Source organism: Chroicocephalus ridibundus, chromosome 1 (assembly GCF_963924245.1).
Source record: "Chroicocephalus ridibundus chromosome 1, bChrRid1.1, whole genome shotgun sequence".
Classification (NCBI taxonomy): Eukaryota; Metazoa; Chordata; class Aves; order Charadriiformes; family Laridae; genus Chroicocephalus; species Chroicocephalus ridibundus.
The window spans coordinates 141,579,483-141,595,235 of NC_086284.1; the positions used below are offsets into that span (position 1 = coordinate 141,579,483).

At 43.6% G+C, this 15,753-nt stretch overlaps 1 protein-coding gene across 5 annotated transcripts; it reads left to right on the forward strand.

The window, feature by feature from the left end:
* The first annotated feature begins 759 nt into the window (after positions 1 to 759).
* LOC134510074 (killer cell lectin-like receptor subfamily G member 1) lies at positions 760 to 12,247 on the forward strand. 5 transcript variants are annotated; one of them, XM_063322925.1, is made up of 7 exons: positions 760 to 878; positions 4,572 to 4,646; positions 5,199 to 5,343; positions 6,405 to 6,503; positions 7,556 to 7,707; positions 9,640 to 9,743; positions 10,714 to 12,247. In XM_063322925.1, exons 2-7 carry the CDS (start codon positions 4,596 to 4,598, stop codon positions 10,823 to 10,825), a joined length of 663 nt encoding a protein of 220 aa, XP_063178995.1. In that variant the 5' UTR covers positions 760 to 878; positions 4,572 to 4,595; the 3' UTR covers positions 10,826 to 12,247. The 5 variants fall into 5 exon arrangements, with proteins under 5 accessions (XP_063178995.1, XP_063179005.1, XP_063178985.1 ...); XM_063322935.1 differs by having other exon boundaries at positions 788 to 878; positions 4,525 to 4,646; XM_063322915.1 differs by having other exon boundaries at positions 821 to 878; positions 5,095 to 5,343.
* Positions 12,248 to 15,753: the final 3,506 nt, after the last annotated feature.

Genomic DNA, 15,753 nt, shown 5'->3' on the forward strand with positions numbered 1-15,753 from the left:
CGGTGCATCTGTGGTCCTGGGAGATCCCAGCTGATGGACACATCTGCTTCTTTCATGTTTGCATGTTCAGCTCAGCTAGTGAAGCTGAGCATGTGTCCCAGACACACACAAATACACAACACTAGCACTGCTAGATACACAAATGGCCACAGGCACGGCGATGCCTTCAACAGCACCTATGGATAACACTCCAGGACTCACACAAACATTAGTTACAGACAGCGCAGTCCCCTTCCTCCACTCTGCTTGCTCAGGATTGAAGTTCACTAGTGAAGGCACACAGTGCTCTCTGGGTTCACAAGCACATGCACACTTTCATGGACCCATGAGTACCAGCACAGCACCTCTCCATCTGACACCCCTGCCCAGATCACAGCATCTCTTACCCCCAGGTGCCACCCCACAGGTGCCCTACTCACCAGCAGGTCCAGCTCGGTACTGGCTAAAAAGCAGACCCATACACTATGCATTTATCTCACAGGCACCCCACAATCACAGGAACCCCCAAATACCAGCACAGACCCTCTGCCCACCTGATGCCCTTGCCCAGACCCAGGTGTGGCAGGTGCATACCCCCACAGCTGTTAAGAACAAAACTTCTTGAAGCCACATCGTGACTATTGTCACATACACACTTTGGTCGAAAGACGAGGAATTTAAGACCCTCAGCCAATGAGGACTAACATGACCATATATGATCACAGATCAGATCCAACTAGGGTATAAATGAAGCCCCACCAGAGGACAAACTGAGTGAATCCTCCTCAGAGCAGCAGGTCTGCAGCTGGGGACTCTCCCTGTGGGTTGGACACCACCTAAAGTAAACTCCTGCAGGTTGAGAGCCCTCGCTTTATTTGGTGAAACCCTTGCTTTATTTGGTGAGTGATTGCGCATTTTGGATCCTTGTTTCTAAAACTTAAGAATTCTTAAGTTGGCTGTGTAGTATTAATTCCATTTGACACCTTGAACCTGCGGTTTACTAATGTTGTCAGAGTCTTAAACAGTTTGGTTAGCATAAAGTTGTTTGGTTAGAATAAAGTTTATCACCTGCCTAATTTAATTTTCTTATAAGTGTCTGTGACACCAGGGCCTCCTACTCGCCGGCTTGGAGCTTGCTAGGGAATTGCAGAGGCACAGCCCACGCACCCCAGGCTGGGGGAGGACTCAAGCACTCTCCCCCCAGCACCCGGCAGACAGGCTGTGACCCACAGTCCCGCTCCAGCCGTTGGCGCTGAGTCTCTCACTCGCCCCGGTCCCCCCAGCAGCTGTGCGCAGGGCACACGGACATCGGTGAGAGTCCCTCACCCACCCCACATGCTTACATACGATCAGCACCTGCTCACATGACCCATCCCCTGCTTTACCCCATCCTCTCTGTTTACCTCCCTTCCCCTAAATGTTCCTCAACAAGTTTTTCACAGTCCCACAGGCCCTCCTCGAATACCCCAAATCCTCCTGTTCTTCTTGTTGCCCACTTCTTATCAGTTACAAAGCCCAGGTTGGCCCTCTCCGAAGCTGTGCCTGGAGTCTCTTGGTGGCCCATCAGTCAGTGGCTGAAGACTTTTGGTCTTTGCTGTTGCCTCTGTTATTTCTTGTGCACCGAGTTTGTGTCTCTCTGGATTTCTGTTTAATCATTTACTCCTTATTATCTTATTTTGCATTTAGAGGGTCCTTGATTGGATAACCTTAATGAAGCAGAGGCTTTCACCTTCCACATAGCTGTACAGAAGGACTTTAGTGTCAGTGTGAGCAGAAGCGGTTTGATCAGTTTCCTGTGATTAGCAATTCAAAATTCTAACATGGACTTGTGTGTGTACGTTTCATTTAAATGTTCCCTAATGTGACCCAGCTCCACCAAGGATAAGTCTACCTTATGCTGGACTTTCTCATGTTCAACGAACAGCGAAGCGCTGTGAGGTGCTGTGCTGGTACTGGTGGGTCCATGAAAGTGTGCATGTGCTTGTGAACCAAGGGAGCCTTGTGTGTGTGCCTCCACTAGTGAACTTCAATCCTGATCAGGCAGAGTGGGGCCCATCTCACACGGAGGAGATGCATGGGGCTCGGGTAGGTAAGAAGGGAATATTTTGATGTGGGAAGGTTATAGCAGAGCTGTTGCCATTGGATAAACCTTTCACTACTTTTCACCTGAATCACTGTAACAAGAATGAAAGCAATTAAATATTTGTACCTGAGTCAGGTCACGATCAGCTGTTCCTTTCTTCATTGTACTAATAGCCTGTATGTGATCCTGTACGTACGCACGCAGCAGAGCTGCAGGTCTCAGCTCTTCACCACAACCTGTCTTCAAGACGAGGTGAAGAGATAGGAGCAGTACTGTACACTGTGGAAACGTACACTATAAAAAATGTATGCCGCTCTGTTTGGATGAGTTTATTTTTTGTTTATTGTTAATTGTACTTTTCATGAGAAGTCTTGAGTCTGAGATAACCAAAAACCAGAGCAGGAAAACAGCCCCACAATCAATCAAACCAACCAACCAGAAATGGAGGTGTTTGGCTGAAGTTCTTAACCTTTGGACATGTTGCAGTACAGGCTTATCTGCTGAACACACAAAGAAGTGGCATTATGACATATATATGGCATCATGGAAGAGAAGCTCTCAGATCTTGCTCATTGCCTTTCTTATTAATCATTCCTTCCTATGAGAAATATATCACACAAAAAAGCCTTTTGTGAAGCTAATGCTTCCTGTCTGGTTGAAGCTAATGCCTTCAGAAGAAGCATTACCCATGAGCTGGTGTTATCTCTTCAAAGTGTGGATTTGATGTGGTTTATTGTTTGTGACAAGAAAGAGGAGCCAGATGCAAGCTCTAACCTAAGTTTTTTTTGAATGTGTACTTCCTGCACAGGTATATGCCAGCTCTCAGGTGAAGGACTGTATTTAGCTTGATTAGTTATGTTTTAATACATTTAATTATTTAATTTCTTTTACTGAATTATAAAAAGGAAGATTTTTATTAAATTTAATCTTGCATTCCGTATTTCAATTTTTTGATACATCCATGTTTTGAATGAAGAACATCCTTCCCTAGAATATGCAATCAGTTGCAGCAGCACAATGAAGAACTCAGGGGCACAGGGGTTGATTTTAGATCCAGTTTGCTGGGGAGTGTGATAAGTCTGATGTTTATGTCAAAAACCTGCCCACAAGGAGCCACAGATTTGTAAAACAAAGCTAAAGTTCTTCACCCAGTCAGTGCTCGTCCTTTATGTGATTTCTACTGTGTGTCCCATCAGGGCCCATGGACTTGTGTACGTACATTTCATTTAAATGCTCCCTAATATGATTCTCCTCTACCAAGGATACCTTGCACTGGACTTTCTCATAGTTTTCATAGACCTGAGATTGCTGGGGGCAAGTCACATCGGCAAAGATGGAGACAAAGAAGGCACTGAATCACAGGGTGTTTCACAATTTTCTACGTCTTTGTGACCAGCTCCACTGTATATTCAGCAGAGGGACCACATTATATCCTAGTTTTCATCTTGCTGGTGTACCTGTAGAAACCTTTCTTGTTGCCCTTCACATCCCTCATCAGATTCAAATCCAGGTGGGCTTTGGCTTTCCTAATTGCAAGTTAGGGGATTCCTCCTGGGTGACCTGACCCTGCTTCATCCTCTTGTACGCTTCCTTTTTTATGCCTGAGCTTAGTCAGGAGCTCCTTGCTCATCCATGCAGGCCCACTGCCACCTTTGCTTTGTATCCTACTCATTGGGATGGACCATACTTCAGTTCAGAGGAGCTGAAAACCAACCAGCTGTTCTGAACCCCTCTTCTCTCCAGGACTGTCGGCCATGGGATTCTTGAAAGCAGATTCCTGAGCAGGCCGAAGTCTCGTCTCCTCAAGTCCAGGGCTGTGAGTCTGCGTTTCATTTTTTGCCCCTTCTTTTCAGGATCCTGAACTCCACCATCTCATGGTTACTGCAGCCAAGCCAACCCCAAGGTTTACATCCTTGCCCAGTTCTTGTCCATGTCCTTAAAAATAAATGGAGTAAGAAGAAAAAGACGGGGAAGAAAATGAAGAAAAGAGATGGAAATTATTTTTATCTTTTGATATTAAAGATATATGTTTCTGGTAACTTATAAAGTGAAAATAATTATGCAAAAGTCCGGTTCTGAAGGTACTATAATTTCTCTTTTCCATGTGAAGTCAGGTCCCAACCTATCTGTAAAGCAGGCATGAGCATCTTTTTTCTACACAGACCAAAGACTTGTGTGGAAAGACTGATACTGTTGGGCAAATAAGACAAATTGTTCTTGTAGGAAAAGAACTGGCAGTACGAGCCTATGATTTTAGTAGTGGATTCTGCAGGTTCAATTTGTTCAATGTATTCTGTTGCTCAGTGAATGTGACACTTCAACTAGCTCAAACCGAGTTTCATGTGACCATGGTAGGCATAGGTTTTGTCACTGTAAGTCTGAAAGGGTAAAGCTTTGTGCTGGGGTGAAGGAATGCAAGTTTCCTGTGTGGGTGACCACAATACTTTTTTCTCATCCCTCAGCTGCCCTGTTTCAGTCTGATGATAATGATCACTTTGTAACCCTGCAGAGTCACATATGGAAACCAGGACAGATGCATCACCTCCTCTGCTATTATATTTCAGCTTCCTCCTGTGGAATTAAGGTAATGTCCCACCGATTTTCTTGTCTCAATACTCAAAGAACTTTTGTTTTTAAATCAGTATGTTGCTGAAATAGATCAAATGCATCTGTATTGTTTTTATTGACGGTGCTTGCAGTGAAAGAGAGAAATGCATTCTGCCAATTGTTCCACTAGAATTACCCATGTGCATCCATTTGCTGCATAAGGAAATTCCTTACCTCACCTTTGTCATCTTGGTCAAGCCTAAGTTGCTTACTTATATTAGTTGTTGTGGAGAATGCTAGATAACTTCACTTACCTGTGAAAGCAAGATCCACTGTATAACACTGACCTACTTAGCATCCGTCATAGCAGCAGTTTAATCACAAAAGATAGAGCTCTTGTTTAAATTATTTTGTATTCCAGAAAGCTGATTTAGAACATCATTCCTTGTCTGTGTTACTCTTTGGCTAATATGCTTTGTTGTCAGAAATGACTCCAAGCTGCTGGGAGGAAAGCTCTATTGACCTTCAGGGAAATTCAAATCCAGGTCTGGACTTTGTAACTAATTGCACTTTTAAATTCCAAATAAAGAAAAGTGAAAAAAGGCAAAACTTAAAAGCATGTGATGGGAATACAAATGAGCACATCTATCTGAATGTGAAATACAGCCCCTCTTCCAAGAAACAGAAAATGAGAAGACAAAGTACAGAGGAGAACCAGAACACCAAGAGCAAAGGTAAAGTCTCTTAATAATGGGAAAGATGTATGCATTACTGAACAAACAGTCTAGCAGATTTCATGTCTGAATTAGAGATCTGCATTTGTATGCTAAAATTTTTTATTTTCTATCCTGCTGTTTGAAGTTGTGAAGGTTGGGCAGTTCAAGGCAGGTTAAAGTTGGAGACTTGCAGCTCCAACAGATTTAAGTAATGTGTGGTCTAATGATTTCTGTTGATGCCATATCAAAACAGTCATTATATTTGGATTTGGGACCCTTCAGACGTCATCCTGAGTTGTGACTGATCAATAAGCCCCTACGATGGGAGAAGGCTCAAAGGAGATGGGCAAGTGAAATGTGCTCATGAAGTATGCAGTGGTTGAACACAGCTGTCAGAAAGAAAGTTGAACTTAGCGTTAAGGGGACCAGAGAGGTACCTTTTTTTAGATTAACAGTTGCATCAGTTGGGTGGATCAACTGGCTGTACCTGTTGCGTGGATCAGTTGGTTGTGTAAATTTTTGTCCGTGAGTTAATCAAAAGAGTGTGAATGTCTTCCTGAGTTAGCCAGACCAGCATGGGGGGAGCATACATGGCTCAGCCTAACACAGAATACAACCCCTGAACAACTGACAAAAAGAGTTTTGAAGAGAGCAACAGGCTTGAGCTGCTTAAACACACATATTCCTTCCCGGTGCCACCCAGTGTTGTGATGGTTAGCCATAGAGACTGGCAATGAGAATCACATTTGTATTGTGATTCAGCTGTGCATTGAAATTCCTGTATTCTGCTAAAAGTAATTTGCCGTTATGTTGTGCTTTCAAGACATAACTGTATCATTCTGATAAATCAGAATCCCACGTAACATCACATATCTTCAAATAGGTAAATTGTGTATTAAACATTAAATTATCCGTGTGTAGAATCTCAAAAAGAACCTGGTCAGACAGTATTGGACTCTGACATGAGTGCAGGCTGAAGTAAAGAGACACTGCAGTTCAATGCAAATTGTATTTTTAGAGCTGATACCATTGAGAAAGCCTCACCTTTCTCACATTTATGTTCTTTTTCTTCTTGTTAGATTCTCCTATGTCATGTACTACCTGTTGGATTATTGCAGTGATTCTAGGGATCCTCCTCTTGGCATTGCTGGGAACAACAGTGGGCTTTATTATCAAGGGTAAATGAATCTCCTCCATTGAAAACATTTTATTTGAATTTAGAACTTTGTCAGGGAACAAAACAGAGCTCTTGAAATCTGCTCAGAGGTCCAAGAAAAGCATGGAAGAACCTTTTACCTGTGAAAAAAGACTTGCTTCTTTTTTCTGAGATTTTTAAATGTTAAGCTTGATCTGGTTAGACCTCCCCTCAGCAGGAACAAGACAGTAAGGGGTAGAATGCATCAAAGGTGCCTTTGAAAGGGTGACTGAGTAGACTTCAGTGTATAGCAAGCACACTGTGCTGGGTGCTCAGCCACTCAGGAATATTTACATCCTGATGAATACAGCTCTAGGCTGGAGGTTGTAACCTGAAGGCCCATTTTTTTTTTCTCAGCACATCAGTGCTGTGCAGTGAGAGAATGAACCCTGAGGTGCTCAGTGGCCATCCATGGGCTAGTAGCATCAGCTGGTCTCCTGTTAGGAAGGAAAAGGAGGGCACTTCAAACTGCAAGACCTCCATGACTAGCAGCTGTTATAAAATGATTCCTGTTCCTAGGAAATTTAAGCCTTTTGACCAGCTTGTTGTGAAATGCTATGAAGCAGCAGTTCTTCAGAAATGTGCTACAGGATATGCCCTCGCAGCAGCCAGCGCTAGTGTAGGCTGTATGGAAATGGGCCACCTGCCACAAACTTGTCAGGTGCCAGGGCTTTGCCTATCTCATGGAACAGAAGGAAACATGGGTCAAAGACAAAACTCATATGGAGAAGACAGAACAAAAAAGGGGGGGAAACAAAAATGCAAAAACATGGGGAAGGAAAAGGAAGGTCTCAAGAGACCCCTACACACTCTCCCACCTATTCCCATCTGGAAAATGGATGCCTTTAACAGAGCCCTTCAGAGACTCTGATGCAGGTAATTACACTGTGTTTGCCAGTCTCAGAAGAGCTCCGGGGATGGCATTCCTGTAACTGCAGAGAATAATTTTCTGGAGAGCGCGTATTTGTGAAATGTGTTTGTAATGAACTAGGCTGTGACTGTGAATGGGAAGAGAGATGCATGATTGTTTTGCAGGCTGTCGGAATCCACCCTGCCCTGAGCAGTGGGTGGCCTACAGAGGGAGCTGCTACTCCTTCTCCAAGGAGAAGAAGGACTGGCATTCCAGCCAGCAATCCTGCTCGGAGCAGGGAGCTCATCTCCTGGTGATCAGCGATACCAGAGAAATGGTAATGGTTTTCTTATTCTTTGAGGATCTTCCATTTCCTTGCAGATACCTCCTCAGTGACTGACATCCAAGCAGTGCTGTCACTTTGGCAATACTTTGACTTTAAAGGAGAGGAAGGATTTATGACTGTGACATTATAGTGCACTTCCAGTTTCAGTGTACACCGTAGAAGTTCCCAGCAGGCAAAGAAACAAAGGGGAGAAGGGAGAGGTGAGGGTCCCTCAGGGTCCCTCAGAATCAACCTATGAAGGATGCTAGGAGACAGCCTTCTCCACTGCCCCTCTCCACCTCCCCTCCTAGCCCCGACAAAGCTGATACGAATGCTCACAGGAAAAGTGGCACCGTGCATTCTCTGTACTCATTGCCTACAAGCGAATATGTCCCTACTCTTCAGAAACGCTTCCTTTGCAAAAGCGATAGCTCTCCGCCCAGCAACCACCCCAGCTCCTCCCGCTCAGTGACCCTTGTGTTCACGCACAGATATTTCTTTCTCAGTCTGTTTTCAATGCTTACTTCCTCTCTCTGCCAAAAAACCTCAGCTGTGCTGGTGAAATCAGGAACCCTCTGTTTCACTGCTCATTTTCTAGCAGGTGCTCACTGGGGGCAGAGGCATGTGTGACCACTAAAGGAACTGGTAGAGCTGATCACTAAGGAGGTGAGGCACGTCTGCCTAATTAGAGCAGAAGTACTTGATTTGGTTTTGTGCAAGCCAGGGCCTATTAGCTGAGGCCCAATGAACGTGGACAGCTTCCAGTGCCTGGACAGAAGTTGCATTGTATGATGTTCTGTGGGGGCTTATAAAGCCAGGTCTCTGCTTGGCTGGGAGCATCTACCAGGCTGTCACACTTTCTTAGGCAAATCCTGATTCCTTGGAAAATACTCATCTTCCCCAGATTACCCCTTTCTTTGCAAGAAGAAAGCCTCCCTGGTCTGGCTGCTTTCCTCCTATTGTCTCTGCTACTAGAGTGTTACCCATTGTCCCTGCTCAGACTTCCCCGCATAAACAAGACTTTCCCAGCTGTACATGCCCTGTGCTGCAAAGGCTGTGACTGTCCAACCTCCCTTCACCTGTCAGGGAAGCACAGTCCCCTCCAAACCACCAGCAACACTCAGGCATTCCTCAAGCTACTCCTGTTCCCACCACTTGACCAAGCCAGCTTTGTCAATGCTTCTGTGTGAAGACACTGCTCTCAAGCGTTGTTCATGCCAGCAGGAGACAAGGATGGAGCCCAGCCAAACTACCTGAAAGGCTGTTTTCGTTGGGTTTCATTACAAATGTGGACAAGACAAATTTCTCCCTTGTCTTTGTCTTTTTTTTGGGGGGGGGGATTTACTTCAGGGTTGAGTTTCTGTTGCAGGCTTCGCCTTTTAACGATAAACAAGTGTTAAAGGTTAGGCAAAAGGAAATGAACATTGAAAACCCATAAGCGGGAAAGTTTATATAAAATGTAATGAGCTTTGGTCCTGGGCTCTTTACACACGTCTGTTGGTGCCTACGCTTTCTGCCCTGACCTGATTTTACCTTTAATTGTTAATACTTTGTATTAGCTTGCTAGTTAGCTGTGTGGCAGAGCATTAATATTAATATTAATAGCACACGTTTCTACATAAAGCTCTGTGTAGGAAACTCCAGGAGGCTGGGGTCCAGTTGGTTCACACATATCGCCCTGAGAAATGTCCTTGGAAGAAGCTGCCCAGGACCCCTGAAAGCACGCTGACTTCCTTGTGAGTGTACACACACATAGTCTTTACTCCAGGCATGTTCTGCAGGGCTGATCTTCCCGATTCGAAGGTGTGGAGAAGCAGCATTGTCAGCCACTAAGGAACATTCGGGCGAGCGGATCTGTCTTGCTCTCTGGTCTCTTTACTTACCCTTGCCTCCATTTTCAGGCTGGCTTTCATTGGTCATTTTGTAATTCATCACCATTTCTAGGACCTGTTCAAGAGTATTCAGACGGAATGTTTCTGGATTGGACTGAGGAACAGCACAGGCTCTGTCTGGATTTGGGAAGATGGCTCTATATTCAATGGCACCAAGTGAGTTTAATGCTGTTTTAAAAACATCAGTGCTAATTCAGATTGCCTGGTGTTCTGCAACACCCAGAGTTTGTGCACCAGATCTCAGGAGCTTTCTTCCTGGGTAGATTTTCTTCTTGTCATCACCTGTACGGCACTGAACCTGAAAGAGCCTACTTTTTGCTGCACTGCACCTTGTAAAGGCACCTGCCTGTGAAAAGCAGAGCTAATGTTAGTATCTCACTCTCTACTTCCCTCCAGCTGCTCGGACCAAGGATTATTCACCTGCACTGCCCACACAGTTGCTCAGTCAGAAAAGCATATGGTCCATCTTGGCTTTATAGGGTTTAGCCACCTCGCACGCATTCTGCCAAGCGTTGGTGTCACTAGGTGGGAGGACCTAGACCTTTGCTGCTTTGCTGCTGCCAACCCAAGTCAGAACTTTAATTTTGGCTCAGTCTTCATTTGGACAAAACTCAGCATTCTGCATGAGAAAAACCATTATGATTTGGTCCGGTGACTTTCCTGGCCCTTTCCTTTTTATGGCAGTTAACACAATGTGTTAGTCTCTAACACTTCTGCAGCAAGGAAACTTGCCCGAGATCTCACTGTCGCAGGTCAGCACTCGAAGCACTTGGCTTAGTTACCCAGCTTTCTGTTCTTACAAGGCCCTTGGAGGCAATCATCTTTTCGTGAAACTCTCAGCGCTGTTGTTCTCATGCCGGTGGATATCACTGACACTGCAGGGCATCGTGTCTGTGTTTGGTTCTGATCTGGGTTCTGCAATGGCAAAATTACTTAGATGTGTAATCTCCCAGGCAGGTAGTTTTTTGGTGTACATTTGGTTTTGTAACAGCTGCCCCTTGGGGGCTGGGTTCTTTCACTTCCTCTGGGCTCCACCCTTCAAAATCAGATGTTTTTTCTTGCTCGCCTCCAGGAGACAATCTCGGCATTTTCTCTCAGTCTCACTTTTGTTCTGTGTCTCTTGCAGGATCACCTCTAACAGCCCTGTGCAACACTGTGCTGTCCTGATAAAAGGTCACTTTCAGGCCTCCAGCTGTGAATATGCTGCTCCGTGGATCTGTGAGAAATCTCTCAGATAAATCCCACGCGCATTTTCGTCTCATAACCATCTCATCAGTGGTACAAGTGGATCATTGTCCTGCAAACCAAAGCTCTGCACAAGACCAAGGACTTGCCCTTTCCACACCCTCACAGAGGTGCTTTGTAGAGACAGGCTTGTTGCCCACAAGGGTGAGTTATCCTCAGTGGTAGACCCATTCCCAACAGAAGTTTTGTCACAACCGACGCTGGGTCTTCAGATCCCTGAGGTTGAGCTGGCCATTTTCCTCCGTTCCTGAGCATCAGCTGTCATTTCCATTCCCTGCATCTCCATTGTCTGGTGCCAGCAGGACCAGGAAAGTGAAGCCTGCTGTTCACTGTCAGAAACATATAAACAGACTTCTCCCGGTGGCAGCCTCTCCTTTTGCATCCCAGTGCTGCCAGTTAGGGAGAAGAGGGTGAAACTATAGACTGCACCTTCTGTAAATCTTGCAGCGAAAATAAACCTCCAGTACTGCACCGGACTAAAAGTGTGTACCCATGTCATTACTTCGCTCTGTTGGAAGGACCCAGCTGCGCACCATGTTTTATAGGCCAACTTCAACCAAACTAGTCAAGAGGCAGGATTTCTGGAGTCAAAGGAATACAGGTAATTGTGTGTCATTATTGAAGCAATCAAGAATGTGTTTCCCTCTCCACCTCTGCAGTTGTTGCTCTCCTTTCCCTGACTATGGGATTATGCTGTGTTGGCAAATAGAGAAGATATTGATGGGTCCTACGGAGGATTTACTGTTGAAATTGGGGTTGTATCAGTGCTGGTGGCTTTGTAGTCCTGTTGAGACATGAGCTGTCAGTGCTGCTGGTGGTAGTGCTGGAGCTTCTAGACTGGAATGTTGACATATAATCACCAAAGACAGAAATGAAAACCAAACCCACCCTCACATGTTCAAGTCCGTTCCCTTGGGATCAGTGTGGTGCTGTAGCTATTGCGCTCTGTGCAGTGCTGTATGTGGTCATGGTTTTAAACTCCCTATTTCTGGCCCTTGAGGTACTTCAGATACTGGACTCAAGATTTTTGTAGACCTATCTAGCCCATATGCCCATTAGCAGTGGGAATTGTTTCTATGCAGCACTTCTGTGATTTGTCAACCAGTTGTCCTCTGAAATGTGCTATCAGGAGACTTTCAGGATGCTATTCTAAGGCTGTTTGTACTGAATAATAAACACAGAAATCAACACTGTGCTTTTATAAAGTTCTTTCATTGAATTCTTGAATTTGAAAGCCCGATGGGGCACTTAAGAGTTTTGATATTGTGTCAGCCCATCCAATGTATCTGATTTACACTTCAAAAAGCATTTCCTTTTGGAGAAATCAATGGTCATTTTTGCTGTTCAGGACAGCATCTGGATGCTCAGCATCACACAAGGAGTGGAGATGGCGAATACATGCACAGAGAAGCAAAGCATGGACATTCTTAACTTTTGAAGAAAATTATTTATCTACAATTGTCTTTATCTTGCCAGAGCTCTGAAACAAGTTTATAGCTGTGAAGTAAAAGAGTTGGTAACTGGTGTGGGACGCAGGATAGGGAATGAATTCTAGTAATTATTCTGTCTCTTCAGCTTAATTTTGAGACATATACATATATGTTAACGATTTCTATGAAAGGAATAAATAACATATTAAATATGAAAACTGGATATTGCTAAAGACCAGGAAAAGATGCAAAGAATTCCGCAGAACACAAACTTGCAAAAATAATTAAATGAGATGGGAATCATAACATTGTGTTGTTATGCCTTTCAGGCAAAATAATTAAAAAACCTAAAGGCACTGAATGTATACAAAAACATCTGGAAATCAACAGTGTACCTTGAACAGAGCTGTAAATAAAAGACGTGCTATTAGAGATTCATTCAATCAAAATTAGCCTCTCAAAACAATATACTATGTCTAGAACATCATATTTGGATTGATATTTCTTAATAACGGTTCCAAATTAAATTTCACACTACTTAGAAAAATGGAATATCCTTGATTAGTCAACAGGAAGAAAGCAGTAACTTAAATATAATTCAACAAAATTTGTGAATTTCTGCTATTTTCACATTTTTCCACTACTTATTACCCGGTCCTCCTACCACTTAAGCTGATGTGAAATTTCGAGGCACATACTAAAAGCCAGTGACTGGAAAATGACTGGAAAGAAAGAACTCATTTCTGCAGATTCCTCAGTGTATCAAGAAAAGAAATTATATATCTGAACCTTAGCAAATCACATGATATGTCTTTCTAAGAAATATTTTTTTTAATTTACAGATCACAGAATCATTTAGGTTGAGTGGGACACTTGAGTCCCACTGTTCCCTGATGAAGCAGGGTCAGCTGCAGCAGGTTGTCCAGGACTGTGTCCAGTCTGGTTTAGAATATCCTCACAGATGGAGACTCCACAGCCCCTCTGGGCAACCTATTCCAGTACTTGACCACTGTCACAGTGAAATTTTTTTCTTTCATTCAGATTGTAGTTAATTTTTTTTAATTTATGCCCATTGCCTCTTGTTCTGTCAGTGGTCTATATGAAGGGCCTGGCTCCCTCTTCTTCATTCCCTCTTGTCAGGTTTTTACGTACATTGGTGAGATCCTCTTTCAGCCTTCTCTTCTCCAGCTCTCTCAGTCTTTCCTCATGTGAGAGATGCACCAGTCCCTTCATCATGCCTGTGGTCCTTTGCTGGACTCACTCCAGTAAGTCCATATTCTTGTTGTACAGGGGATCCCAGAACCAAACAACTTGACACATGGCCTGACCAGTGCTGACTAGAGGGGAAGGATCACCTGCCTCCCTTGTCCTGCTGGACATATGTTTCTTAATGCATCTAAGTACTCAATATTGACCCCAGGGGTACACCACTAATCACTGGCCTCCAACTGCACTTTGTGTCACTGATCACCACCCTCAGGACCTGTCTGTTCAGCCAGTTTTCTGTTGACGTGGAAGGCTCGGACAATAACACAACGACCAATATGATCAGGTTAATGCCAGTTTATTGCACAGATAGCTCAGTTATTATAGACGTTCTGATTCCGCATCATGCGCCAACAATTTACTGATTGGTTGCATGAGCTGTGCATGCGGTAAGCAACATATTATAATTGGCTTAAAGCATCTGTCCACGCGGACAATCACCCCTCCTATATCCTGGGTGAAGTTCTACATTTCGCACGCTGAATTCAGCACACTTTCTCGTATCTTGTTGGTCTCAGCATTTCTAACATCGCTACAATGTTTTCACATAGCCTTCAAACTAACAAAGCCTACATAGTTGTTAGCAATTCTTCGGTGCAAAGCCTACATAGTTGTTAGCAATTCTTCGGTGCTTGGAGTGTTCACAGGATGACCCCTTTGTACTAAAAATCCTCCAACAGTTTTCAATCCACCTCACTGCCCACTTGTCTAACTCCATACTTCATCAGCTTTTCTATGCAGATTTCAATGGGAGAAAACAATCAAGGCTTCTAGTAAAGTCAAGACAAATAAAATCCACAGCTCTCCCTTCATCCATCAAACCAGACACCTCTTTGTAGAAGGCTATCAGGTTGGCTAAGCATGATTTCTCCTTCATAAATCCATGCTGACTACTCCTGATCATCTTCTTGTCCTTCCATGTGTCTCCATCAGCTTTCCATGGGCTGATGTGAGACTGAGTGGCCTGTAGTTGCCTGCGTCCTCCTCCTTGCCCTTCTTGAAGACAGGAGTGACAATTGCTTCCATCCAGTCCTCAGGAACATATCCCAGGTTGCCATTACCTTTTAAAAATAACCAGGAATGCCCTTGAAATGGCATCAGCAGAAATGGTTATAATATGAGCAATTTAACCCAATATGGAGTCCATGGTGGCTAGTATGTTTGAACAAACTGTAAGAAGATACCAGCTCCAGTACTTTTCTACGGGAGTCAGAAAACCAGTGAACTAATAGAGGTTTATGAGGTGTCTCCCATAACAAGAGATTTCAACCAATTATCTCAATGTAAAGGATGAAAAAATTGTAATGTTACTTATATGTAGTGACTAATTAACATTTGCTGTACTGTAAATGCTTAGTGCAGGAACAATGTGTAGAGTATACATTAATTTCAGGTTCAGTAAATACTTATCACCAGGGAGATCCTGGGTATTGAATAGCACAGAATGAAACCTAGCATGACACGATAAATCAAATATGAGCTTGCAGTAGGATTTTTGACAACACACACCCAGATATCCTATGACAAGGTGGAGAAGTATGCCTCTTTTTCAAGTTCTTCAGACACAAACTTGTCAAACAGTCTATGCCAATTAAAGATGAGATATCTTTAAAGCTTCCTAGGACAGAACTCTGTCTTCTGAACACTGATGACTGGATGAATAGCCAGTCACTCTAGAATAAGTCAATTTTCTATTATACTCTTTCATCTATGTTCATATTATAGAACATATCAGGAAAAAAATCCCACACCAAACCAACAATTTCCTTAGAATCATCTACTGGATTAGCAAAAAAAGGTGTTTTGATCAAATAATGTTTAATGACTAATAAACAACCATCATCTATTCATTTTGCTCTACTTCGTTTATATTAGGAACAAAGCCAGGATTGGAAATCAGAGCAGGCTTTCAATCATTGCTTTGTGAAGCTTTTAAAGAGAGCTTCATACCTCTGAAAGTATTTATGAACAGTATCAAAGCATCTAGTGTATTGCCTGCAGGAATTTGTGTAACCAGCCTTCTCCTGCTGTGTTCACTGGCTGTGTAGCGGAACGGTGAGTGCCAGTTTGGGGAAACCTTATTCCATAAATACAAAAAAGTATAGCTCCAGCACAGCAGCAGGCCAAGGAAAATCCTGTGAAAATTTACAACATATAACCCGTACGTATGAGTCTCTTCTGTACGAATTTGAAAGTCTGAAGGGTGCCCTCTGCTATTCAAAATG

Excerpts from the sequence above, each read along its gene's own strand:
- LOC134510074 (XM_063322915.1), top strand. The coding sequence starts at position 5,097 with ATGACTCCAAGCTGCTGGGAGGAAAGCTCTATTGACCTTCAGGGAAAT. Across the intron at positions 7,708-9,639 it reads TCAGCGATACCAGAGAAATG|GACCTGTTCAAGAGTATTCA; the intron begins GTAATGGTTTTC and ends CACCATTTCTAG. Across the intron at positions 9,744-10,713 it reads TCTATATTCAATGGCACCAA|GATCACCTCTAACAGCCCTG; the intron begins GTGAGTTTAATG and ends TGTCTCTTGCAG.